This window comes from Myotis yumanensis, unplaced genomic scaffold (assembly GCF_028538775.1).
Source record: "Myotis yumanensis isolate MYYU_CA2020_CCGP unplaced genomic scaffold, mMyoYum1.0.hap1 SCAF_23, whole genome shotgun sequence".
NCBI lineage: Eukaryota > Metazoa > Chordata > Mammalia > Chiroptera > Vespertilionidae > Myotis > Myotis yumanensis.
This window is the reverse complement of record NW_027223774.1, coordinates 6,197,036-6,223,164: the sequence shown is the minus strand read 5'-3', so window position 1 is coordinate 6,223,164 and position 26,129 is coordinate 6,197,036. Positions and strand designations below refer to the sequence as shown.

Sequence of the window (26,129 nt, the reverse complement as noted above, 5' to 3'; positions counted from 1 at the left end):
TGGGCGGGGCGGGCTCAACAGGGCGGGGGGAGGGAGCAGCTATGGCTGCTCTCAGTCCGTCTCCAGGGGCTCTGCCTCTCTGTCCCCACAACTGCTGCAAACCTCGGAGGGACCTTAGCCAGACAGTCCCGCTTCTCCCGTTTGAGTCTGGGTCCCTAGAGACTCGCCCGGATCTGTAGCCCAGAGTCTGAGACTCCCTCCTGATTGAAAACGACAACCGCGCCCTCAGCCACCAGCCCGCTTTGCGCGCACACCGCCGCACCAACGTACCTTTAAATTTTCCACACTGCGCCTCCTCTAAGCCTCGTAATGCTGTTGTTTTTCCTTCTAGTTGAAGAGTCTCTCCTCAGCCAGCCTTCCTGTGGTTCTGGGTGATGTCCGTTCCGTCTTTTAGTTGTATTTTTGAAGTGGTTGTTCGAGGCAGCTCCGGTGTTTACCTATGCCGCCATCTTGGTTTCTCCTAACATAACCTAGATATACATGGAAATGACTCAGAAAAATGGAATAACCTGCCAAAATGGCAAACACCTTCACCTAAAATCACCCTCCCCTACAGTCAAAAATGTTGTGTGTGGAATCAGGGTGGATTTTCGGGAAAAGCACAGTAAGGATCTCAGTTGTGGCCCATTGTGCAGTGCACTGTGATGAGGGCTTGTATTCAAAAGGACTCTGTTCCAACCCAAAGATCCAGGTGCAGACGCAGGAGACTGGGAAGGAGGATGGGGGTCCAGAACATGATCCGGGCTGCAGGGAATACATGGTGAGAGCCAGTGTCTCATTCAGCCAGTAGGGATATAGAGGACAGAATCACATGGCCAGTCGGTCCTATGCATGAATAAGAAGTGAACATCCGTCCACTGAGACCAACAACATGTAGAACTCCAGCATCATTTCCAAATATTAGGTCCCAAAATTCATGTCCAATTATATCCACTCCTGCAGGGTGAATATCAGTGCCACATAGGAACATCATTTAAAGGAGCAAGCTGAGGCATCAAATTCATCAGTGGAAGGGGTCACAGCATGACACCCAACATGTGGACAAAGGTGCAGAGACCCAGCCCTAATTACCAAGGATTCCTGAGGGTCAAAACCAGTGCTGGGATCAAAGTGAAAGTAGACAACCAGCAGCTCACTCTGAAAGAAGGATCCCCTGCAGAAACCACTGCAGCTGAGCAATGATGGTGTTCCCATACACACAGGGAGGCCAAGGGTAAATGCTCTGAGATCTAAATGAATGGAAGGAAAAGCATTAACTGTAACCATGGAGACAGGAGCTGCAGCTGAGCCACCCTGGGCCTCAGACTGTATCTGCTCCAGTGAGGGCTCCACATCAGTGGTAGAGACTCTGTCTAACGCTGAAGAAAATAATGGTTAAAATCCAGTCTCTTGAACATGACACTTGTCTGTGGTGTAAACTTGGGGACCTGACTTCATTTCTCTGACACTGAACTTTTTCAGCAATTTGATATGGGACGCACCACAATGAGACCTGAGTGGCACAGCACCTGCCTCCCTGCAGCAGAGTCAGCGGCTTCTTATAGGTCCCATTTCTTGGTAAAATGCACCCAAAGACAAAGGTGCTTGCGGGGATCGGGGGAGTGAGAAGTGCCTGCCTGGGAAGGTCTCTGCAGGGAGTGGCTGGAGTTGCTGGAGCCAAAGCAGGCTGCAGGCACAGCTGCGTTACTGCACGTGGACACCTTACCCCTGAACCTTCTCCAATAGCTCCGGCATGGGGACATACCTCATACTTGTTTTTCACAGAAGGAAACGGCCTTAGACCAGCAGAAAGGGTTATGTCATTGTAAGTTCCAGTGATAACAGACAATCTGAAATTCAAATCTAGGATGCCTGATCCAGGGCATAGGGAATCTGCTCACTGCCCCCCATTTTCTGCTGCATTGGCTTTGGGACTCTAAAACACCTGCCCATGCAGATGCCCTCTGGCCTTCCTGAGAGAACTGTTCCAACCCAAGTATCCCCATGACAGGAGACAAGGAAAATGCAGAAGACGACAAAGCCAGGGCTTAGTGCAGGATCAGATGACTGGTGTTCTGAAAGCAAAGGAGAATGTTAGGAGTGCAGGTTAAAATTAAAAATGTTCATTGCACAGGGCATAGCATTTAAAAAGTAATAAATCACCCAGCTGGTGTGGGTCAGTGCTTGAGCTTCAACCTGTGCACAAAGAGGTCCTTGGTTAGATTCCCAGTCAGAGCACATGCCCGGATTGCAGGATCCATCCCCAGTAGGGTATGGAGGAAGCAGTGATCAATGATTCTCTCTCATCATTGATGTTTCCTTTCCTTATTTTTCTTTTTGAAGATTAGGGACTCAGTTTTCTTTTTTATGGATTTCACAGAGGAAGGGAGAGAGACAGAGAGATAGAAACATCAATGATGACAGACAATCATTGATAAGCTGCCTCCTGCAAGCCCCTCCTGGGGATCTAACAGGGACCACGCATGTACCCTGAGTGGCACTGGAACTGACCTCCCAGTTCATAGGACGATTGAGCCGCCTTGCTGGACTCACATTATTAATGGTTCTCTCTCTCTCTCTCTCTCTCTCTTTCCACCTCCTTTGCTCTATGAAGTCAATAAAAATATTTTTTAAATGAATTAAAATATTTTTGAAATATATCTTTATTGATTTCAGAGAGGAAAGGAGAGGTAAAGAGAGATAGAAACATCAATGATAAGAGAGAATGATGGATTGGCTGCCTCTTGCAGTCCCCACACTGAGGATTGAGACTGCAACCTGGGCATGTGCTCTTGACTAGAAGCTTACCTGGGACCTTTCAGTCGGAAGGCTGACGCTCTATTCACTGAGCCAAACCAGGTAGGGAAATTAAAATATTTTTCTTAAGTAATAAATATTAAAACATATTATTCCAATACAAAAAGTTTATTTCCTAAAGTAAAAAAGGCACAAAATGAATGAAATTCCAACATAGATCTTTGTTGTTCCACTGTCCTATTTTTAAAGAAATTTGCAAAAACTCATAGCACATTATGCAGAACATATGGTAAGATGTTTTAATGAAGAAATAGACTCAGCAAATACACCTCTGAGAATAGGGTCACCATAAAATCCTACAAAAAATACAATCAAACATTAAGGCAGCACAACAATTTATAAAAAACAAAAAAATACACGTTAAATTATGATTGACCGAAGAAATTATTCTCTAGGATGTGGAGACTGAATCCTTAATACACTGCTGAAAAAAATGTAAAAAAGTACAGTTAGTTGAAGTTTATTTTTTATTTTTAAAGAATAGTTTATTAATTTTTAGAGAGAGAAGGGAGAGGGAGAGAAACATTGATGGAAGAGTGCTATATGGGCCAGCCGCCTCCTGCACACCCACTTCTATCGATCTAGCCCACAACTCAGGTACATATTCCCACTGGCAATCATCTCCACAACCCTGTGCTGCATGGGATCATGGCCAAGCACTGAGCCACACCGGCCCTGGTGGTATATTCCATTGAGATCACACTTTGCTAATCTCAGTAAATTTAAACCTACATCTACTCAAAAAAACCAGACTTTGCACTGAATTTTTCACAAAGGGAAATAACACTTATATACATACAAGGAATTATATAGAAATGTTTGTACCAGCTGTTAGAAATAACTAAACATTTATTAAAACGGACAAATTATGGTGATATATCAATGATAAGAATATCTATCACAGCCCTAACTGGTTTGGCTCAGTGGATACAGCACTGGCCTGTGGATTGAAGGGTCACAGATTCAATTCTTGTCAAGGGCAAGTATCTTGGTTTCAGGGGGTGTGCAGGAGGCAGCTAATCAAAGTTTCTAACTTTTTACCCCTCTCCCTTCCTCTCTGTAAAATCAATAAAACATATTTAAAAAAAAAGAATATCAGGAAAAAAGATGAGTTACTAATGTAACTTTAATAAATCTCCAAGTATTTATGAAACAAAAATTAAAGCAGAAAAATACTTAGAAAAATAAAGTTCTCTATGAAAATGGAATGTAAATCCATGGAAACTAGGAAAGTTGTGAAGAACAGGGACAGGTTAAAAGCGGTCATGAAGCAATTGCACAGAGACAGATATGGTCAGCATTATGACTATAATGATGGTTTCAGTTTCATGCACATGTCAAGATTTAGGAAAAATGCCATAAACGGTTTGGCTCAGTGGATAGAGGGTCGACCTGCGGACTCAAGGGTCCCAGGTTCGATTCCGGTCAGGGGCATGTACCTTGGCTGTGGGCACATACCCAGTGGGGAGTGCGCAGGAGGCAGCTGATAGATGTTTCTCTCTCATCGATGTTTCTGACACTCTGTCCCTCGCCCTTCCTCTCTGTAAAGAATAAAATATATTTTTTTAAAAAAGATTTAGGAAACAATATACTTAACACACGTACATACTCATTACAGCTGTTAACAATAGTTCACAATAACACAAATGTACATTCACCTATTCTGGAAGAACAGGTTTGGAAACTCTATATTCAATCCACATACTTATGCCATCTGAGTGAGAGTCTCATCTCAGTGACAGAAAATTAACAAACAATGAAGAACTTTCACCAAAATCGACAAAAGCCACATCCCTGGACCAAGGACAGCCTTAGTTTCCATCTTGGTTTTCCTGTCAGCACACCAATGGCTCTGATGGGAACATCTGAGAAGCTACAGGAGCCACAAACCATCTTGATTATAATCAATGATAATGACTCCTTCACAAAAGATAAAATACCTGCAGTCCCTCAGATCTGTGTACACACAGCTCCTGTTGTCTTTTCCTCAAACTAATTCCTGGATGCACAGTTAGAGGAGGACCATTCCATCTAATGGGCTGCAATCTCGCCCAACAACAATCAGGTCAGTAGGCATTAGTGCACATGGCCCTCTGCAAGACCTGGGCAAGAGATTCCCTTCACATGTATTGGCATCCCTTGCAAACGAGAAAATAAGTTCATGCTCCCAGACATACTTGAGGTTGTTACAGCTACCCCCTCTTTGCAGTGATCTTTGTGTCTCAAAGCATCCAAACATCACAGGACGATTAGAGAGTCCACAGTGCTTTCAAGAAAAATATGGGCACAGTGTAAATTTGCCAAAAACTGCTGAGCTACTTTCTGCACCATACTGTTTCCCCAAAGGGAAAAATGTTTAAGAACCCAAACAAGTTTTCACCTCATCACGCTTGAAGAGCCCAAATCTTTCTATAAGCTAACCTACACAGTAAATAGAACACCCCAGATTAAAGAAGTCTTAGGAAAAAGCCTTCATTATTTTACCTACCAAAGAGACAGGAGACTGGCAGTTCTTCCATTGACGACTAAGTACTCAATAAACTCACCACCAGCGTTCAGGCAAAGCATGTCCCTGAAAATGGCAGTCCCTCTGCAACATTATGTTTACTGGGGCCAACAGTAATCAGTCCTATGTGGCGACTCATGATAGGGAAACAAGTAAGAAACAAGGGCTCAGGTATTCCTCATTTTCTTCAACAAATTCGACAACAGAGTTAGCTTCCCTGGGCACATGAGGATGGTGACTGAGGCCATTTGTAGGGGCCTTATAGGTGGTTCAGGTGAAATACCTTCAGCAACAGAAATATGCAGTGATGTAGATCTGGCAGGACATCTCAGTATGTTAGAACGTGCAACATAATTACACAGTGTGCCAACGAAAAACACACAAACAGAAAAGCAAAAACACTTATGCAAGCTTTACAGAATATAGGTGATTAAATAAATGAAATACAATTCAGAAAAATGAGGACTCAGAAATTTTCCTGTACTATTGTTATGTCCAAATTAAGAAATTAAATTTCCTACACATCTAAGAAATTTCTCTCATTTGTACTCTTATGAACGGAGCGAATTTAGAAATTTGGCTGGGATATACCTCACATTAATTGCACTCACATTGGCTTTCTCCAGTGTGAACTCTCTGATGATACTGGAGACTACTGCTCCTTTTAAAAGATTTCCCACATTCAGTGCATTTATAAGGCTTTTCTCCTGTATGAACTCTCTGATGTCGATGAAGGATGGTATTAGTGGTAAAAGACTTCCCACATTCACTGCATTGATAAGGCTTTTCTCCTGTATGAAGTCTCTGATGACGATGAAGGTCATTGCTAACGGGAAAAGATTTCCCACATTCACTGCACTGATACGGCTTTTCTCCAGTGTGAACTCTCTGATGATACTGGAGACCTTTTCTACCTTTAAAAGATTTTCCACAATCACTGCATTTATAAGGCTTTTCTCCTGTATGAACTCTCTGATGATAACGAAGGGCAATGCTCCGGGTAAAAGATTTCCCACACTCACTGCATTTATAAGGCTTTTCTCCAGTGTGAACTCTCTGATGATAATGAAGGGCATTGCTCTGGGTAAAAGATTTCCCACATTCACTGCATTGATAAGGCTTTTCTCCCGTATGAACTCTCTGATGTTGATAAAGATCTTTCTTAGTAGTAAAAGATTTTCCACATTCACTGCATTGAAAAGGCTTTTCTCCAGTATGAACTCTCTGATGATATCGGAAACCACTTCTACTTTTAAAAGATTTTCCACATTCACTGCATTTATAAGGCTTTTCTTCAGTGTGAACTATCTGATGATAACGAAGAGCAGTGCTCCAGGTAAAAGATTTCCCACACTCACTGCATGTATAAGGCTTTTGTCCTGTATGAAATCTCTGATGACAATGAAGATCATGGATCCTGGTAAAATATTTCCCACATTCACTGCAGTGATATGCCCTTTCTCCAGTGTGATCTCTCTGTTGATAATGAAACCTAGAAAATTTGGTACAATATTTTCCACATTCAGTGCACACACCACATGGACTTCCAAGATGGACACCTTTTTCCTGAATAAACGTGTGGGTGCAACTGATGTCGTTCTTACATTCTTTTCTGCTGAAATAATTTTTTCTGCTTTGAAACATCATCCCACGCTTCAAAATAGCACTTGGACTGTTCCTGGTCTCAGTATCCTTTAGGTGGAGATGTCCTGACCCGGTAAGGACACTCTGCCCAACCTCTCCGCATGTGAAATGATTCTGGGACACATTGAAATTGCAGCTGTTTGCAAGTGACATCCTTTCCAAACCTCTTATGTAAGTCTGCTCTCTCACATGCTGCTGGTGAAATTTTGCACACAAATAAAACCGTTTTGCACATGCCCCACACCTCAACAGTATTTGTCTGTGTTGTGTTCCCTGCAGTTCCATCACGCGGAAAATGTTTCCCAGGACTAGCCCACAACTCTCACAGGGGTGGCTCTTCTGGGAAGACAACGGTAACTTGGGATTCCTTGCCTGTGAAAATCTAATAGAAATCTTTTGTTCAGTCGTGGCCTCCACATTCTCTTCTCCACAGCAGCAACCTGAACAAAAGGAAATGTAGGTGAAGTGCATGTTGACCTGATAAAAGCAGAATATCTTCAACACAGATGTTTATGTCACAACTGGACATGATTCCAGACATTGATTTTCAAGACAAGTGAGTCAGACTCTCAGGAAATGGCTGTTATATATAAAATGCCCAAAAGGAAAATCTCACCGAGGGAGGACAGAAGCATAGGCTGGGACAAAAAGAGGAGGGCAGGGTCTGCTCATTATTACTCCACAAATGGCTTCCTTAGGAACTTTCATGCTGGTGATGTGACTGTGTGTAGAATAATTTCATGTGTGCAAACCCATAAACTATCAATCACATTAGAGCATGTGATGTTCAGCATGAATAAAATAATACATGTGCACTCGAAGGCCTGCAGGCATGGAACAACATTGGAGGGCAGTAAAGCAAGATGTGCTAAAGAGGTAAAGGTGCAAAGTTTAGAGAGGTTAAGGTTATCCATGGGCTGGGAATCTGAGTAGAATGATCACTACTAAAACTGACTCGTGGATGGCGGCATAGGTTAACGCTGGAGTTTGCTGCCTCGAACAACCACTTCAAAAACACAACTAAAAGACGAAACGGACATCATCCAGAACCACAGGAAGGCTGGCTGAGTGGAATTTCTACAACTAGGAGGAACCGAGAATCAGAAGAGGCACAGTGCTGAAGTAAAATACTAAGGTGCGGAGTGCATGCGGCGCGGGCTGGTGGCTGAGGGCGCAATTGTCTGTTTCAATCCAGAGGGAGCCTCAGACTCTGAACTCCAGATGCGGGTGAGTCTCTAGGGACCCAGACTCAAACAGGAGAAGCGGGACTGTCTGGCATCGGTCCCTCCGAGGTTTGCAGCGGTTGCTGGGACAGAGAGGCAGAGCCCCTGGGGACAGACTGAGAGCAGCCATAACTGCTCCCTCCTCCGCCCTGTTGATCCTGTGGGACCGGCCCCGCCCAAGCCCTGCACAGAGCCATTTGTCGGATAGCCTCAGGCAAAGGCTAGATTAGCACCTCCCTAGAGGACAGAAGTTCTCCCACTGCAGACACAGCTGATTCTCACAGCCAGTTGGCCTGGAGGTCAAGTAGTAATTACCTACAACAATCAAGGCTTGACTACAACAAGACTGCTCACAGAGACCACAAGGGGGTGCACCAAGAGTGTCTACCTCAGGTAATTGGGACACTTAACACGCAAAGCCACTCTATCGACACAGCGAAGCATAAAAAAATGCCGAGACAAAGAAACAGGCCACAAATGACAGAACCGGAGGAAAGCAGGCTACTGGACATAGAATTCAAAACCACACTTTTGAGGTCTCTCAAGAGGCTTCTAGAGTCTGTCGATAAACTTGATGAGATGTACAGGAAATCTAATGAGACCCTCGACGGTGTGATAAAGGACCAACTAGAAAGTAAGCATACACTGACTGAAATAAAGAATATTATACAGACTCCCAACAGCAGATCAGAGGAGCGCAAGAATCAAGCCAAAGATTTGAAATGTGAGGAAGCAAAAAACACCCAACTGGAAAAGCAAAATGAAAAAAGAATCTGAAAGTGTGAATATAGTGTAAGGAGCCTCTGGGACAGCTACAAGCGTACCAACATCAGAATTATAGGGGTGCCAGAAGATGAGAGACAGCAAGATATTGAAAACCTATTTTAAGAAATAATTACAGAAAACTTCCCCTACTTGGTGAAAGAAATAGACTTACAAGGCCAGGAAGCGCAGAGAACCCCAAACAAAAGGAATCCAAAGAGGACCACACCAACACACATCATAATTAAAATGCCAAGAGCAAAAGACAAAGAGAGAATCTTAAAGCGGCAAGAGAAAGAAACTCAGTTACCTACAAGGGAATACTCATATGACTGTCAGCTGATTTCTCAACAAAAACGTTGCAGGCCAGAAGGGAGTGGCAAGAAATATTCAAAGTGATGAACCTACAACCAAAAGTACTTTATCCAGCAAAGCTATCATTCAGAATTGAAGGTCAGATAAAGAGCTTCACAGATAAGGAAAAGCTAAAGGAGTTCACCACCACCAAACCAGTATTATATGAAATGCTGAAAGGTATCCTTTAAGAAGAGGAAGAATGCCGAAACCGGTTTCGCTCAGTGGACAGAGCGTCGGCCTGTGGACTGAAGGGTCCCAGGTTCGATTCCGATCAAGGACATGTACCTGGGTTGCAGGCACATCCCAGTAGGAGGTGTGCAGGAGGCAGCTGATCGATGTTTCTCTCTCATCGATGTTTCTGACTCTCTATCTCTCTCCCTTCCTCTCTGTAAAAAATCAATAAAATATATTTTAAAAAAAAACAGGAAAAAGAAGAAAAAGGTAAAGATACAAATTGTGAACAACAAACATGCATCTATCAACAAGTGAATCTAAGAATCAAGTGAATAAATAATCTGATGAACAGAATGAACTGGTGATTATAATAGAATCAGGGACATAGAAAGGGAATGGACTGACTATGCTTGGGGGGGAAAGGGGTGTGGGAGATGCGGGAAGAGACTGGACAAAAATCATGCACCTATGGATGAGGACAGTGGGTGGGGAGTGAGGGCGGAGGGTGGGGTGGGAACTGGGAGGAGGGGAGTTATGGGGGGGAAAAAGAGGAACAAATGTAATAATCTGAACGATAAAGATTTAATTATTTTAAAAAATAAATAAATAAATAAAAATAAAACTGACTCGTGCCCTGACCAGTTTGGTTCAGTGAATAGAGCGTAGGCCTGTGAACTCAATGGTCCCAGGTTCGATTCCAGTCAAGGTCACATGCCTGAGTTGCATGGTTGATCCCCTGCAGGGGGTGTGCAGGAGGTAGCTGATCAATGATTCTCTCTCATCATTGATGTTTCTATCTCTCTCCCTCTCCATTCCTCTCTGAAATCAATAAAAATATATTAAAAAAAAAAAACAAAACAAAAAACTGAGTTGAATGCAAAGTGTCAACATTAAGCAAGAAGTAGAATTGGGTGAGGAGTGGGCAATGGTAACTAAACATTTTGAACAAAATGGCTTTCTAGTTATGAATGTAACAAAGCCCTGGCATGAAAACTGCCCCCACTGCCCTTCACCAAGGCAAGACTGCCTCTCAGTCTACCCTCTCATTGATAAAGGCATGTTTCTCCTGTGATACACAAAGTATTCTGTCTCTTAAATCCCAGTTGAGCCACTGCATGAGATCAATGATGCAAATCATAAAAGAAAAACTAAAAAGATGGATGGTCAGCACTGTGGTAGAACAACAAACCACAAATGAGATCACAGGCAAAAGACCTATGTGAGTGACATCAGCAAGATGGCAGAATCAGAGAAAGAGAAACTTTCCCCATTCAAGAGTAAGTAGACAGCTACTCATGAGAAAAACATCCCACAGGAAATGGGAATAAGAGTACCATGAAAACAAACATTAGTACAGAATACCAAATAAGGACAACTGCATAGAAAGGATGACAGGAAACTGGGTGAGGAAGCACATTTGAAGATACCTGAGGTCAAAAACAAGAGTTAATAATAACTAACTAACTGACTAACTTTTTTAAGTAAATAAATAAATACAGCAAGGGTCAGCCCTAGCTGGTTTGCTCAGTGGATAGAGTTTCAGCCTTGGGACTGAAAAGTCCTAGGTTCCATTCCAGTCAAAGGCACAGGCAGAGTTTGTTGTGGGTTCAGTCCCAGTAAGGGAGCATGCAGGAGGCAGCTGATCAGTGATACTCTCTCAGTATTAATGTTTCCCTCTCTCTGTCTCTGTTTCTGTCTCCCTTCCTCTGAGAAATCAATAAAAATCAAGGGTCAGCCCTAGCTGGTTTGGCTCAGTGGACAGAGCATCGGCTTGTGGACTGAAGAGTCCCAGGTTCAATTCTGGACAAGGGCACCTAGGGAGATATTGACAGAAGAATAACAGGGGACAGACCAAGATGGCGGTGTAGGTAAACACCGGAGACCGCTGCCGCAAACAACCATTTCAAAAATACAACTAAAAGATGGAACGGACATCACCCAGAACCACAGGAAAGCTGGCTGAGGAGAGACTCTTCAACTAGAAGGAAAGAGAACAGCAAACCGAGGCTCAGAGGAGGCGCAGTGTGGAAAATACAAAGGAACCGAGGTGCGCGCGAAAGCGGGCTGGTGGCTGAGGGCGCGGTTGTCGTTTTCGGTCGGGAGTGAGTCTCAGACTCTGGGCTCCAGATCCGGGCGAGTCTCTAGGGACCCAGACTCAAATGGGAGAAGCGGAATTATCCGGCATCAGTTGGAACCTGAGGGCAGCTTTCTCTCCGAGGTTTGCAGCGGCTGCCGGGGTTCTGAGAAGCAGAGCCTCTGGGAACAGGACTGAGAGCGGCCATAACTGCTCCCTCCGCCCGCCCTGTTGAGCCCGCCCCGCCCAAACCCTGCCCACGCCATTTGCCGGATCGCCTCAGGCAAAGGCTGGATTAGCGCCTCCCCAGAAGACAGACGTTTTCCACACAGCTGATTCCTACAACCAGTCGGCCTGGTGGTCAAATCCCTCTAGTGTTAACTACAACAATTAAGGCTTGGCTAGAACAAGACTGCCCACAAAGACCACAAGGGGGTGCACCAAGAAAGCATAAAAGATGCGGAGACAAAAAAACATGACAGAAATGGAGGATATGGAGCTAAGAATCGCAATCTTGAGGGCTTGCTATAAACTTGAGCAGAGCCTCACGAAAACTAATGAGACCCTCGATGCTACGATAAAGAAATTAGAAAGTAAGCATACACGGACTGAAATAAAGAATATTTTTTTTTTTTAATATATTTTATTGATTTTTGACAGAGAGGAAGGGAGAGAGATAGAGAGCTAGAAACATCGATGAGAGAGAAACATCGATCAGCTGCCTCCTGCACACTCCCCACTGGGGATGTGCCCGCAACCCAGGTACATGCCCCCGACCGGAATCGAACCCGGGACCCTTCAGTCCACAGGCCGACGCTCTATCCACTGAGCCAAACCGGTTTCGGCTGAAATAAAGAATATTATACCAAATAGCAGACCAGAGGAGCAGAAGAATCAAACCAAAGATTTGACAAAAAACACCCAACTGGAAAAGCAAAATGAAAAAAGAATCCGAAAGTGTGAAGATAGTGTAAGGAGCCTCTGGGACAGCTTCAAGCCCACTAATATCAGCATAATAGGGGTGCCAGAAGATGAGAGACAGCAAGATATTGAAAACCTATTTGAAGAAATAATGGCAGAAAACTTCCCCCACCTGGTGAAAGAAATGGACTTACAGGTCCAAGAAGCGCAGAGAACCCCAAACAAAAGGAATCCAAAGAGGACCACACCAAGACACATCATCATTAAAATGCCAAGAGCAAAAGACAAAGAGAGAATCTTAAAAGCAGCAAGAGAAAGAGACTCAATTACCTACAAGGGAATACCCATACGACTGTCAGCTGATTTCTCAACAGAAACTTTGCAGGCCAGAAGGGAATGGCAAGAAATATTCAAAGTACTGAAAACCAAGAACCTACAACCAAGATTACTTTAACCAGCAAAGCTATCATTCAGAATTGAAGGTCAGATAAAGAGCTTCACAGATAAGGAAAAGCTAAAGGACTTCATCACCACTAAACCAGTATTATACGAAATGCTGAAAGGTTTCCTTTAAGAAGAGGAAGAAGAAAAAGGTAAAGATACAAATTGTGAACAACAAACATGCATCTATCAACAAGTGAATCTAAGAATCAAGTGAATAAATAATCTGATGTACAGAATGAACTGGTGATTACAATGAATCAGGGACATAGAAGGGGAATGGACTGACTATTCTTGGGCGGGGGGGAAGGGGAATGGGAGATGCGGGAAGAGAATGGACAAAAATCGTGCACCTATGGATGAGGACAGTGGGTGGGGAGTGAGGGCGGAGGGTGGGGCGGGAACTGGGAGAAGGGGAGTTATGGGAAAAAAAGAGAAACAAATGTAATCAGAAAAATAAAGATTTAATTAAAAAAAAAAAAAAAAAAAGAATAACAGGGAGCCAGAACTCCCACCATCTCATAAAAATAATACCGCTCCCCCCCAACACCCCCCCCCCCCCCACACACACACAAACACGCACAAACACCTACAAACCTTGGGCCAAGTGGGGAACATGGACTTCTATTCTCTTCTTCAAATAATGAGGTGGCATCTCACCCTTCCCTTACCAGAGCAGTAACAAAACAAGCCAGATAAAACAGGCTTGAAAAGATCCAGCGTTCTATAATGCTAAAAATTTCTAGGTTTCAATTATCAAATTATTCATACAAAGAAGCAGAAAGATCTAAAAACGGAACAACAATATTTAATTGCTAAGCACTAGTAACAAGCATCTAAGCTTGCTAGAAACATCGTGGCAGTAGACCTGCTGAACGCAGGGTTGCGAAGAACATGGAATTTCTCACCCTAACCAGTTGGGCTCAGTGGATAGAGCCTCAGCCTACAGACTCAAGGGTCCCAGGTTGGATTCCCGTCAAGGGCATGTACCTTGGTTGCGAGCACATCCCCAGGAGGGAGGGTGCAGGAGGCACCTGATCGATGTTTCTCTCTCATCGATGTTTCTAACTCTCTATCCCTCTCCCTTCCTCTCTGTAAAAAAATCAATAAAATATATTAAAATAAAAAACAAACAAAAATCATGGACTTTCTGGAAAAACAGGTGTGGGGGAGGAATATATGCAAAGCACAATTAAGCACATACAAAAATATGTGTTCCTGTATTTGTAAGCAATTAATATATAAAATATACAAGGTATTCCAAATATTCTTTAACGAAAAAAAATATAGTTAACAAACTGGATAAGGATGTAATACAACTTTTCAAAATATATTTACACATGACCAATAGGAATACAGAAAATGTTTTCCTCACTAATCAAGGTGGAATTCCTTAGCTGCCAACAACACTACCAACCACAAGTCCTTCCCTGTGAATTCAGTGCAGCGGGGAGTATTGGGACTTCAGGAATAGAAGGGAGAGCAGAAACAGACACACCCTCCCCAGGACAGCAACTACCCAGAAAACTGGAAAAATCAAGCAGTACCACAGTCTACCTGGGAGGACAGAGCACACCCTGGGGAATGGGGCCTGGGAAATGGCAGAGCCAAGTCCAGGTCACTGGTGAGAGTGAGGGTCTTACCCAGCGAGGACAGAAGTTCAAAGTTCTCCAGCATCACATTCAGGTACAGCTGTCTCTGACCCTCATCAAGGAGCCTCCATTCCTCCCTGGAGAAGTACAGGGCAATGTCCTCAAAGGTCACGCCAACCTGTCAGAATGGAGACAATTAAAACCAGGGCTGTCTCTCTGAGAACCAGTAATCCTACTCCTTACACATCTTCCCCCCCTCAACCTCCTCCAGGGCACCCGGTTACTGTGGACACCAGGCCCTAATGCCAGTGCAGGCTGCTCTCTCATCACAGTCCCATTACTCACTGCATGGCCCTCAGCAGAGCAGCTGGGTTGGGAGTGAAGGATTGGGGGAGGGGAGGGGAGAGGGCAATGCCAATTAAGGTCTGCGCGATGCCTGCAGGGCCCCAGCCTTCCTGCCAAGCAACACCACCGCAGTCTCCTAGATCCTGCCTCCAAGACAAAGCCAAGCGTCGGTTTATGCTTCGCCTTTAAGTCCCCACAGCAGGTCCCGGGACCATCAGCTCACACTTCCTCTAGATGTGCTCACCACTGGGTAATGTTTATCCCCTTCCCAAGTTCAGACCCCAGGTTCACTCCCTCAGCTCTGCCCCCTTCCTGCTCCAATGCCACTGGATCTCGCTGGACTCACCCATGAACTTGGCATATGGCGTGTAGAGAGCTTGTAGTCCAGCCGGATCCAGGACGACCCCAGGCCCTGATGGACCCACAGCCGGGAAAGCCCCGAATGAGGCTGTGCCATCCTCCCTGCAGCCTCTGCTCTTTCCGTCAATACTCACAGCCACATCCTCAGGGACCTTCAGACGCAAGTCACCCCCGTCCTCTCTGCCCTGCACTTGCTGTGTCCTCAGAAGCCACAACAGCCCTCTCTCCCCTCCACCTTCCTCACGGTCCTCCACGCGGGACTGAGCTGCAGGACGGGACAGGCGCCTGCACCCGGGCTGTCCTGTCGGTATAAGTAGCGATGAGGGGAGGACCCGGGGGACACACTCACCTCAGCCCGTCTCCTCAGCACCGGCGCCTCCATTGCACTCGGTGGGAGGAGCGGGGCGGGAGCAGAAGCCGCTGCAGGAATGGCGGTCCCTGTCCCGGCCCTGGGGCGGGTCTGGTGGCGACTCCGAGCTTCAATCCCACGTGTGCGCTGTGAGCACCACTGGAGGCTCCGACCATTGGCTGTGAGGCGGGGACGACCACTCTCCAGCCTTCTCCAGGGGACTCTGCAATCAAGTACCGCCGACCGCTTAAGACAAAATGGAGAGAAAACTACCGGTCCCGTACACCAGAACTTGAAAAACGGAAACGCCTTTTCTGAGCTCCCATTGGCTCAGCTGGGTGCCATTCGACGCCTGGCCTTCTGGGTAATGTAGTTCCTACGCTCCCTGGCCAGGATCCTGTATTTCCTCAGCCGACTACAGGACAGGTTTTGAGGGCAAATAGTCCAAGGACACACGGGGTATACTCAGGGCCCTCCAGCGCATTCAGGGAAGTGGATTTCCGGAACAGGTTTGTTTCTGTGGGACCTGCCTGGCTTCCTTTAGTTGCTGGTTTTGCATATCTTTCTTCAGAATCTGCTCTTTTCTGAATGACGGGCAATGTGTGTTCTTTCAGGCCATTAGGCTTCTATCCCCTTCAGGCTTAATGTAGCTTGCAGAGGTTGTTTAAGTGTCTAAAGCACCTATCCTCCCTCCATTTTACGAAGTTAATGTCTCAAAACAGACATCACTATTTAAGAGCATCTGCTTCTGGGGCCAAAGTGTCAGCTCTGCCAGGACTGCAGTGTGGATAAGATGGCCAAGACACATTTGAAAAAATGCTCAAAGTCACTGATTATCAGAGAGACGCAAATTAAAGCAACAATTAGATACCACCTCCCAACTGTCAGGAAGACTACCATCAACAAAGGACAAGTACTGGCGAGGATATGGAAAAAAAGGGAACCCTAGTACACTGCTGATAAAAATGCAGACTGGAAGATGGCGGCGATATAGGCAGACGCGTCCCAGGTCTTGTCCCGGAGCAAACGGAGTAAGCAGCTGAAACTAATAACACCCACCCCGAATTGGCAAATTTACTCAGCTGGTGAGACGGCTTGCAGCCTGGAAGGGCAGACCTCCCCTGGAAAGGTTAAAAACCAGGGATCTGGGCAGGAAAGTTTGCCAGACCTGAGCCCAGAGGGTCGGAGGGAGACCGCATGGCAGACAGCCGCGTCTCTTGGGACAGACACAGACCCTGACCAGGGTAAGGAGTTCCGCGGGTTTGCTGGCGCCAGGAGATTTGAGATTTGGATTTTGTGATTGCGGAGAACTGAGACTAAAGGGGGCATCCTGAGGAACTGATCAGACCGTGCAGTGCCCATAAGAGAGGAGCGTTTCCCAGACCATGCAGTGCTGGTAAGAGAGGAGCGTTTCCCAGACCGGTAAGAGAGGAGCGTTTCCGCGGCCGGCCGGCGTTTGTCTGTTTCTTTGTTTTCACTGAACCCTGCTCATAGGACAGTTCGGATACAGACACTCACCTGTGCTGAAGAGAGGGTGAAGGTGCAGACGAGGGGAACCTGGGGAGAGGCTGAGGAAAGAGGGGGAGCCGGAGGAGGTGGCAGCGAATTGAGTGCTGAGACCCCCCTGGGCCCAGGACTGGGGCAGCCATTCCTCCAGAGGGTGGAATTCCTCCCCCCAGCCCCCCAGGCAAGGAGCACAGCCACACCCAGATTCCACCCTGTATGAGATAAAGGACTAAAACAAGCTGATTAGTCCCTGGGAGTTACCAGGGTCTGGCCTATAGAGGGATTTTCAGTCCCACCAACAACACAGAGCAGGGTAAGGATTAAAAAAGGATAGAGAAGCTGTATAGCCTCAGAGGCCAACCCAAAAACACTGCCACCCAGAGGTTGAGCCACAAACTGACTCTTAGGGGAATACAAATTAAGGCAGACTGGATCACAAATACGGCCTGCTTTAAAATCAGGACTGTGATTTACAACACGGAGGAACAGTGTAATGCAGGCAAATTCAACACTCTCCTAAATACCTGGCAGGACCAAGGCGAACCAGGCTGAAGAGTAGAAGAACCGAAAGACCATCACTACTGCAAATTTTTTCTTTTTCTTTTTCTTTTTAATTTTTTCACCTTTTTACTAAGAAACCAATTTTTTTTTTCTCTTTTTCTTCTTTTTCCATCACCTGATTTTACCCTTTCAATTACCACATTTTTATTTTTAACCAGTATTATTACTCCTACCATTTTACCATTTTTCAAAGTGCCATTTTATTTTCTCTTTATTTTCTTTTGGGATTAGTGTTCTCCATTCTATTTTCATCGTTCCTTTAGCATTAATTTTCCCTATCTCAATTCCACCTCTTTGCTAAAACCCTCTTCCTTACTTTTCCCCTTTTGGTGTCCTGTTTCTCTTACCCTATTCCTGCTCCAGACTTTCCCAATTCCCTCTTTTTACCCCCTGTCTAATTCCACCCTACTTATATATCCTATTTCCAATCTACTGCTCTAAATCCTTATACACCTATTCTTTATCCTTCTTCACTTTCCAACCATTTTTTTTTCTCTCTTATCTTTCTATTGTTTTCTTGATTGTTGAATATATTGGGCTTTTTTTTTTTTTTTTTTTTTTAATTTGTTTGTTTGTTTTGTTTTGTGTTTTTTCTTCTTTTTTAGGACTGGTTGTGAGGTTGTTTTTCTTTTTCTTTTTCTTTTTCTTTTTTTTTCTGCTGGTTTTTCCCTTCCCTCCCCCACCCCACCCCAGCTATTTTTGTGCTTCTGTTTTCCCTTACCCCTCTGGATATTATTGGTGGTTTGTAGTTTGCATTCATCTCCAGGGATCTGTTGCTGGAATTTGTTGAGATTAGTGGCAGTTCTATTGGAGTTTGCTCCTCATACGGGGAGTCTCTTCCCCACTTCTACTTCATTCTCTTTTTTCGCTCTCTTTTTTTCCCCCCTCTTTTTTCCCAATTCTATTTTTGCACTCCTTTTTTGTTTGTTTTTTTCTTATTTTTCTTTTCTGTTCTCTCTTTTATCTTCTTCTCTTCTTTCTCCCTTATCCCCTAATTCTCTTAATTCGGGTGGTCACCTTTATTTGGAGTTATTAATATTGTGAATATACTTGTGTTCAGTGCCTGGTACGTTGTGCCTTGCTCTGTTGTATTTTGTGCCTTTAAATCAACGCAGCAGATCCAAGCAACAGCAGCCCCCTGATCACCGCAGCCTCCTGATCACCACAGCCTCCTGATCACCACACCCTCTGTCTGTGGAACAGCAACTGTACGTGAAGCCTCCCCCCACCAGCCAGAAGAGCCAACACAGCTGTGAACAACACCCACCAGAGGAGCTGCTGCCAACTGGAAAGCAGCTGCTACCGCAACCGTCTGAGCAGCAACCACAACCCAAGGAGCCCCTGCCACCCAGGGAGCAGCCACTGAACACCTCAACATCTACATATGTCAGCGAGATCAAACATGGGTAGGCAAAGAAACCCCCAAAGGAAAGAAAAGGAGGACTCGCCAGAAAAGCAGCTAAGTGAGACAGAGATATGCAACATGACGGAAAAAGAATTCAGAATAAGGTTCCTAGAGTACATGCACCACATGTTCAAGAAGCAAGAAGAAACAGATGAAAAACTCAACTACTTATGCAAGAAGCTAGAAGAAACAGATGAAAAAATCAACAACTTAAGTAAGTCCCAAGAAGAAATGAAGAGTGACATAGCTTCAATAAAAAACTCCATTGAAAGTATCAACAGTAGACTGGGAGAAGCGGAGGACCGAATTAGTGAATTAGAAGACAAGGAAGCAAAACACACTCAAACTGTACGGCAAATGGAGAAAAAAATTAAAAGACAGGAGGAGAGCCTAAGGGAGCTTTGGGACAACATGAAACGAAACAACATACGAATAATAGGGGTGCCAGAACAACAGAAAGATGAACATGGATTAGAAAACCTATTCGAAGAAATAATATCAGAAAACTTCCCTGAGGTGGGGAAGAAAAAAGTCACACAAGCCCAGAGAGTCCCAAACAAGGTGAACCCGAAAAGACCCACACCAAGACACATCATAATTACCATGGCAAATGTTCAGGATAAAGAGAGAATCTTACAGGCTGCAAGAGAGAGACGGAAAGTAACATACAAGGGATCTCCCATTAGATTATCAAATGATTTCTCAACAGAAACACATCAGGCCAGAAAAGAATGGACGGAAATCTACAAAGTGATGCAAAGCAAAGGACTGAATCCAAGAATACTCTATCCAGCAAGGCTATCATTCAAAATTGAAGGGGAAATAAGAAGCTTCACAGACAAAAAAGGGCTAAGGGAGTTTATCACCACCAAGCCAGCCATGCAAGAAATGCTAAAGGGACTGGTGTAAAAAGAAGAAATATCAAGCTCAGAAAGAAAACAGCCACACACACACACACAAAAAGAAATGGCTACAAACAAATACCTTTCAATAATAACTTTAAATGTAAATGGACTAAATGCTCCAACCAAAAGACATCGAGTGGCTGAATGGATAAAAAAACATGACCCATACATCTGCTGTCTACAAGAGACCCACCTCATTAGAAGGGACTCACACAGACTGAAAGTGAAGGGATGGAAAAATATCTTTCACGCAAATGGAAAGGAAAAGAAAGCTGGGGTAGCAATACTTATATCTGACAAAGTACATCTCAAAGTGAAGGCCATAACCAGAGATAAGGAAGGCCACTTCATAATACTAAAGGGATCAATACAACAAGAAGATATAACCCTGGTAAACATATATGCACCCAATGCAGGAGCACCCACATACATAAGAAAACTTCTGGAAGATATCAGGGGAGAGATCGACAACAATACAATCATAGTAGGGGACTTTAATACACCACTGACATCACTGGATAAATCCGCTAGACAAAAACTCAGCAAAGAAACAGCAATCCTAAATGACTCACTAGATCAGATGGACTTAATTGACATCTTCAGAACACTTCACCCCACAGCTGCGGAATATACATTCCTCTCAGGTGCTCATGGGACATATTCAAAAATAGACCACATATTGGGTCACAAGCAAAGTCTCCACAAATTCAAGAAGATTGAAATCATAAAAAGCTTCTTCACAGACCACGATGGCATAATGTTAGAAATAAACTACAATAAAAACAACCCAAAATACTCAAACACTTGGAAGCTGAATAGCATGTTATTAAATATTGATTGGGTTACCGATGACATCAAAGAAGAAATTAAAAACATCCTGGACACTAATGACAATGAAAACACAACAATCCAAAACCTCTGGGACACAATGAAAGCAGTCCTGAGAGGGAAGTTTATAGCTCTACAGGCCTATCTCAAAAAACAAGAAAAAATGGTAGTCAATCATCTAACTCTACAACTCAAAGAATTAGAAAGAGAGCAACAAGAACACCCCAGAGTGAGCAGAAGGAAGGAGATAATAAAGATTAGAGCAGAAATCAATGAAATAGAGACCAAAAAAACAATACAGAAAATCAATGAAACCAAGAGCTGGTTCTTTGAAAGGATAAACAAGATTGACAAACCCCTAGCCAGGCTCACCAAGAAGCAAAGAGAGAGGTCCCAAATAAACCAAATCAGAAATGATAGAGGCGAAATAACAACAGACCCCACAGAAATACAAATGATTGTTAAACAATACTACGAGCAACTCTACTCCAACAAACTGGACAACCTGGAGGAAATGGACAAATTCCTAGAAAAATACAACATTCCAAAACTCAATCAGGAAGAATCTAAAAACCTCAATAGGCCAATAACTATGGAAGAAATTGAAGCAGTCATCAGAAAGCTTCCAGCAAACAAAAGCCCAGGGCCAGACGGCTTCACAGGGGAGTTCTACCAAACATTCAAGGAAGAACTAAAACCTACCCTCCTCAGACTACTACAAAAAATTCAAGAGGAAGGAACGCTTCCAAGCTCATTCTATGAAGCCAGCATCACCCTAATACCAAAACCAGGTAAAGACATCACAATGAAAGAGAATTACAGGCCAATATCCCTCATGAACATAGATGCCAAAATCCTCAACAAAATCTTAGCAAATCGGATCCAGCAGTACATCAGAAGGATCATACACCATGACCAAGTAGGATTCATCCCAGAGATGCAAGGATGGTACAACATCCGTAAATCAATAAATGTGATACATCACATAAACAAATTGAAAGAAAAAAACCACATGGTCATATCAATTGATGCAGAAAAAGCATTCGACAAAATCCAACACCCATTTTTGATAAAAACTCTCAGAAAGGTGGGAATAGAAGGATCATACCTCAACATAATAAAAGCCATATATGACAGGCCCACAGCCAACATCATACTCAATGGACAAAAACTAACACCATTTCCCCTAAGAACAGGAACAAGACAGGGATGCCCACTCTCACCACTCCTGTTCAACATAGTACTGGAAGTATTAGCCATTGCAATTAGGCAAGAAGAAGGAATAAAAGGCATCCAAATTGGAAAAGAGGAAGTAAAACTGTCCTTATTTGCAGATGACATGATATTATACATACAAAACCCTAGAGACTCCATCAAAAAGCTACTAGACTTAATACATGAATTTGGCAATGTAGCAGGATACAAAATTAACCCCAAGAAATCTGAGGCATTTCTATACACCAACAGTGAACTTTCAGAAAGGGAGATCAGAAAAACAATCCCATTTACCATCGCACCAAAAAAATTAAGATACCTAGGAATAAACTTAACTAAAGAGGTTAAAGACCTCTACTCAGAAAACTACAGGACGTTGAAAAAAGAGATAGAGGAAGACATAAACAGATGGAAGAACATACCATGTTCTTGGATTGGTAGAATCAACATCATTAAAATGTCCATACTACCCAAAGCAATCTATACATTCAACGCACTTCCCATTAAAATACCAATGGCCTTCTTCAAAGATCTAGAACGAACTCTCCAAAAATTCATCTGGAATAAAAAAAGACCCCGAATAGCTGCAACGATCCTGAGAAAGAACAAAGTAGGTGGGATCTCAATGCCAGATATCAAGCTGTATTACAAAGCCACTGTTCTCAAAACTGCCTGGTACTGGCACAAGAACAGACATATAGATCAGTGGAATAGAATAGAGAGTCCAGAAATTAGCCCGAACCAATATGCTCAATTAATTTTTGACAAAGGAGGCATGAACATACAATGGAGCCAAGATAGTCTCTTCAATAAATGGTGTTGGGAAAATTGGACAGACATATGCAAGAAAATGAAACTAGACCACCAACTTACACCATACACAAGAATAAACTCAAAATGGATAAAGGACTTAAATGTACGACAGGAAACCATAAAAATTCTAGAAGAATACAAAGGCAACAAAATCTCAGACATATGCCAAAACAATTTCTTCACTGATACAGCTCCTAGGGCAGTTGAAACTAAAGAGAAACTGAACAAATGGGACTACATCAAAATAAAAAGCTTCTGCACAGCAAAAGAAACCATCAACAAAACAACAAGAAAACCCACCTCGTGGGAAAACATATTTGCCAACGTCATATCGGATAAGGGCTTAATCTCCAAAATTTATAGGGAACTCATACAACTTAACAAAAAGAAGATAAACAATCCAATCAAAAAATGGGCAAAGGATCTAAATAGACACCTTTCAAAAGAGGACATTCAGAAAGCCAAGAGACATATGAAAACATGCTCAAAGTCACTAATCATCCGAGAGATGCAAATCAAAACAACAATGAGGTACCATCTCACACCTGTCAGAATGGCCATCATCAACAAATCAACAAACGACAAGTGCTGGAGAGGATGTGGAGAAAAAGGAACACTTGTGCACTGCTGGTGGGAATGCAGACTGGTGCAGCCACTATGGAAGGCAGTATGGAGGTTCCTCAAAAAATTGGAAATGGAACTCCCATTTGACCCTGTGATCCCACTACTAGGAATATATCCCAAGAAACCAGAAACACCTATCAGAAAGGATATATGCACCCAGATGTTCATAGCAGCACAATTCACCATAGCTAAGATCTGGAAACAGCCTAAGTGCCCATCAGTAGATGAATGGATTAGAAAGCTGTGGTACATCTACACGATGGAATACTATGCTGCTGTTAAAAAGAAGGAACTCCTGCCCTAACCGGTTTGGCTCAGTGGATAGAGCGTCGGCCTGCGGACTGAAAGGTCCCAGGTTCGATTCCGGTCAAGGGCATGTACCTAGGTTGCGTGCACATCCCCAGTAGGGAGATGTGCAGGAGGCAGCTGGTCGATGTTTCTCTCTCATCGATGTTTCTAACTCTCTATCTCTCTCCCTTCCTCTCTGTAAAAAATCAATAAAAATATATTTAAAAAAAAAAAAAAAAAAAAAAAAAAAAAAAAAAAAAAAAAGAAGGAACTCCTACCATTTGCAACATCATGGATGGAACTGGAGAGCATTATGCTAAGTGAAACAAGCCAGTCAATGAAGGAAAAATACCACATGATCTCACTCATTCATGGATAATAAAGACCATTACAAACTTTTGAACAATAATAGATACAGAGGCAGAGCTGCCTCAAACTGATTGTCAAACTGCAGTGGGAAGGCCAGAGAGAGTTGGGGGGCAGGAGGGAGGGGAGTAAGAGATCAACCGAAGGACTTGTATGCATGCATATAAGCATAACTAATGGACATAAGACACTGGGGGGTAAGGGAGGGTAGTGGTTTGTCAAGGGCGGGGGGGGGGGAAAAAGGATACTTATGTAATACCCTTTGTAATACTTTAAGAGGAAAATAAAAAAAAAAAAATGCAGACTGGGACAGCTCCTCTTATCTACACAACTTCAGCTCAGCCCAAGGCCCCTCCATTGGTTGTCCCATAGTACCAGGCACTACTGAAAAGCAGAAGCCACCATTTCTTCCCTGCCCTGAATTGATTAGCAATACTTGGCCTTTTACTCTCTTGGAAAGTAAAATAAATTTCCTCTTTGCATTACTTCTTTTAGTTCTGAATTCTTTCACAGGCTGTATCACCACCCAAAACTTAACAGTATTCCTTTATTTTGTGGAGTTAAGGGAATTATTGTGAAAGATAATGAAGGAAATGACATTGTAGAGGCATCATAATTTTCCCTTCTTTTCTAGCTTCTTTGGTTAGTCTAAGAATTAAATGGATATAACACAGATTAACAGGGCAAAACAATAAAAAAGTTATTAACATGTATACCTACTGTATACATCAAGCATGTCACACTTGTGGTCCCTGGGCTGCAGGAAGCCCACAAGGAATATTCATTAACGATGACTCATTCATTTCAGGCCTTCGTATTCAGCATGTCTCTATCAAAATAAACCTACATTTCTATGAAAATTTAAGCTTTTATTTTTTTGCGGCCCACATAAACTTAAACCTGGTTTATATGGCCCATATTAGCCTTTGAGTTTGACATATTGGTATACATGGAAATGACGAAAAAAACAACAGTAACTGGCCAAAACGGCAAACACCATCATCTGAAAAGCCACCTTCACCTACAATAAAAAATTGTGTGTGGAGAGTGAGTTAGGATGGATTGTCAAGAAAAGCACAGTATGAACCTCAGCTGTGGCCCAGTGTGCTGTGCACTGTGGTGAGGGCTTGTATTCAAAAGGTCTCTGTTCCAACCAAAAGACTCATGGTGCAGACACAGGAGACAGGGAAGGAGGACAGGAATCCAAAACATGATCCGGGCTGCAGGGAACACATGGTGAGAGCCATTGTCTCATTCTGCCAGTAGGGATATAGAGGACAGAATCACATGGCAGTGGGTCCTAAGCATGAATAAGAGGTAAGCACCCATCCAATGAGACCTGGATCATGTAGGACTCCAGTGTCACTTCCAATATTACGTCCCGAAAATCACGTCAAAGTATATCCTCTCCTCAAGGGTGTCAGTGTTGCATATGAAGATCATTTGAAAAGGCAAGAAATTCATCACAGTGAATGGTGTCACAGCATGACAACCAACATGTGGGCAAAGGTGCAGAGACAAAGCGCTAATAACCGAGGTCTCCTGAGGGTCATAGTCTGTGCTGAGATCAAAAGGAAGGCAGATAAATTGCAGCTCACTCTTTAAAAAGGTTCCCCTGGAGAAACCACTGCAGCAGAGAAGTGATAGCCTCCCCCTGAACACGGTGGGTGGGGTGGGGGGGGGGGAGTAAGTGCTCTGAGATGTAAAGGCATTGGGAGGAAAAGCATAACTGCAACCATGGAAACAGGAGCTGCAGCTGAGCCACCCTTGTCCTCAGACTGTACCTGCTCCAGCAAGCGCTGCACATCAGTGGTAGAGACTTTGTCTGACGCTGGAGAAAACAATGGTTAATATCCAGCCCCTTGAATCTGACACTTGTCTGTGGTGTAAACTTGGGGAGCTGACTTCATTTCTGAAAAAGACACTGAACTTTTTCAGCAATTAGATATGGGATGCACCACAATGAGACCTGAGTGGCACAGCACCTGCCTCCCTACAGCACAGTTGGTGGCTTCATATAGGTCCCATTTCTCACTAAAATGCACCCAAAGACAAAGGTGCTTGCGGGCATCTG

The 26,129-nt window shown here is 43.7% G+C and overlaps 1 protein-coding gene across 1 annotated transcript; it reads right to left on the bottom strand.

The window, feature by feature from the left end:
• Positions 1–90: 90 nt before the first annotated feature.
• On the bottom strand, positions 91–15,577 carry LOC139000304 (zinc finger protein 154-like). Its single transcript, XM_070402543.1, has 4 exons — positions 15,545–15,577; positions 14,542–14,668; positions 5,914–7,386; positions 91–1,229 (listed from the first exon to the last, which is right to left on the bottom strand). Exons 1-4 carry the CDS (start codon positions 15,575–15,577, stop codon positions 970–972), a joined length of 1,893 nt encoding a protein of 630 aa, XP_070258644.1. The 3' UTR covers positions 91–969.
• Positions 15,578–26,129: the final 10,552 nt, after the last annotated feature.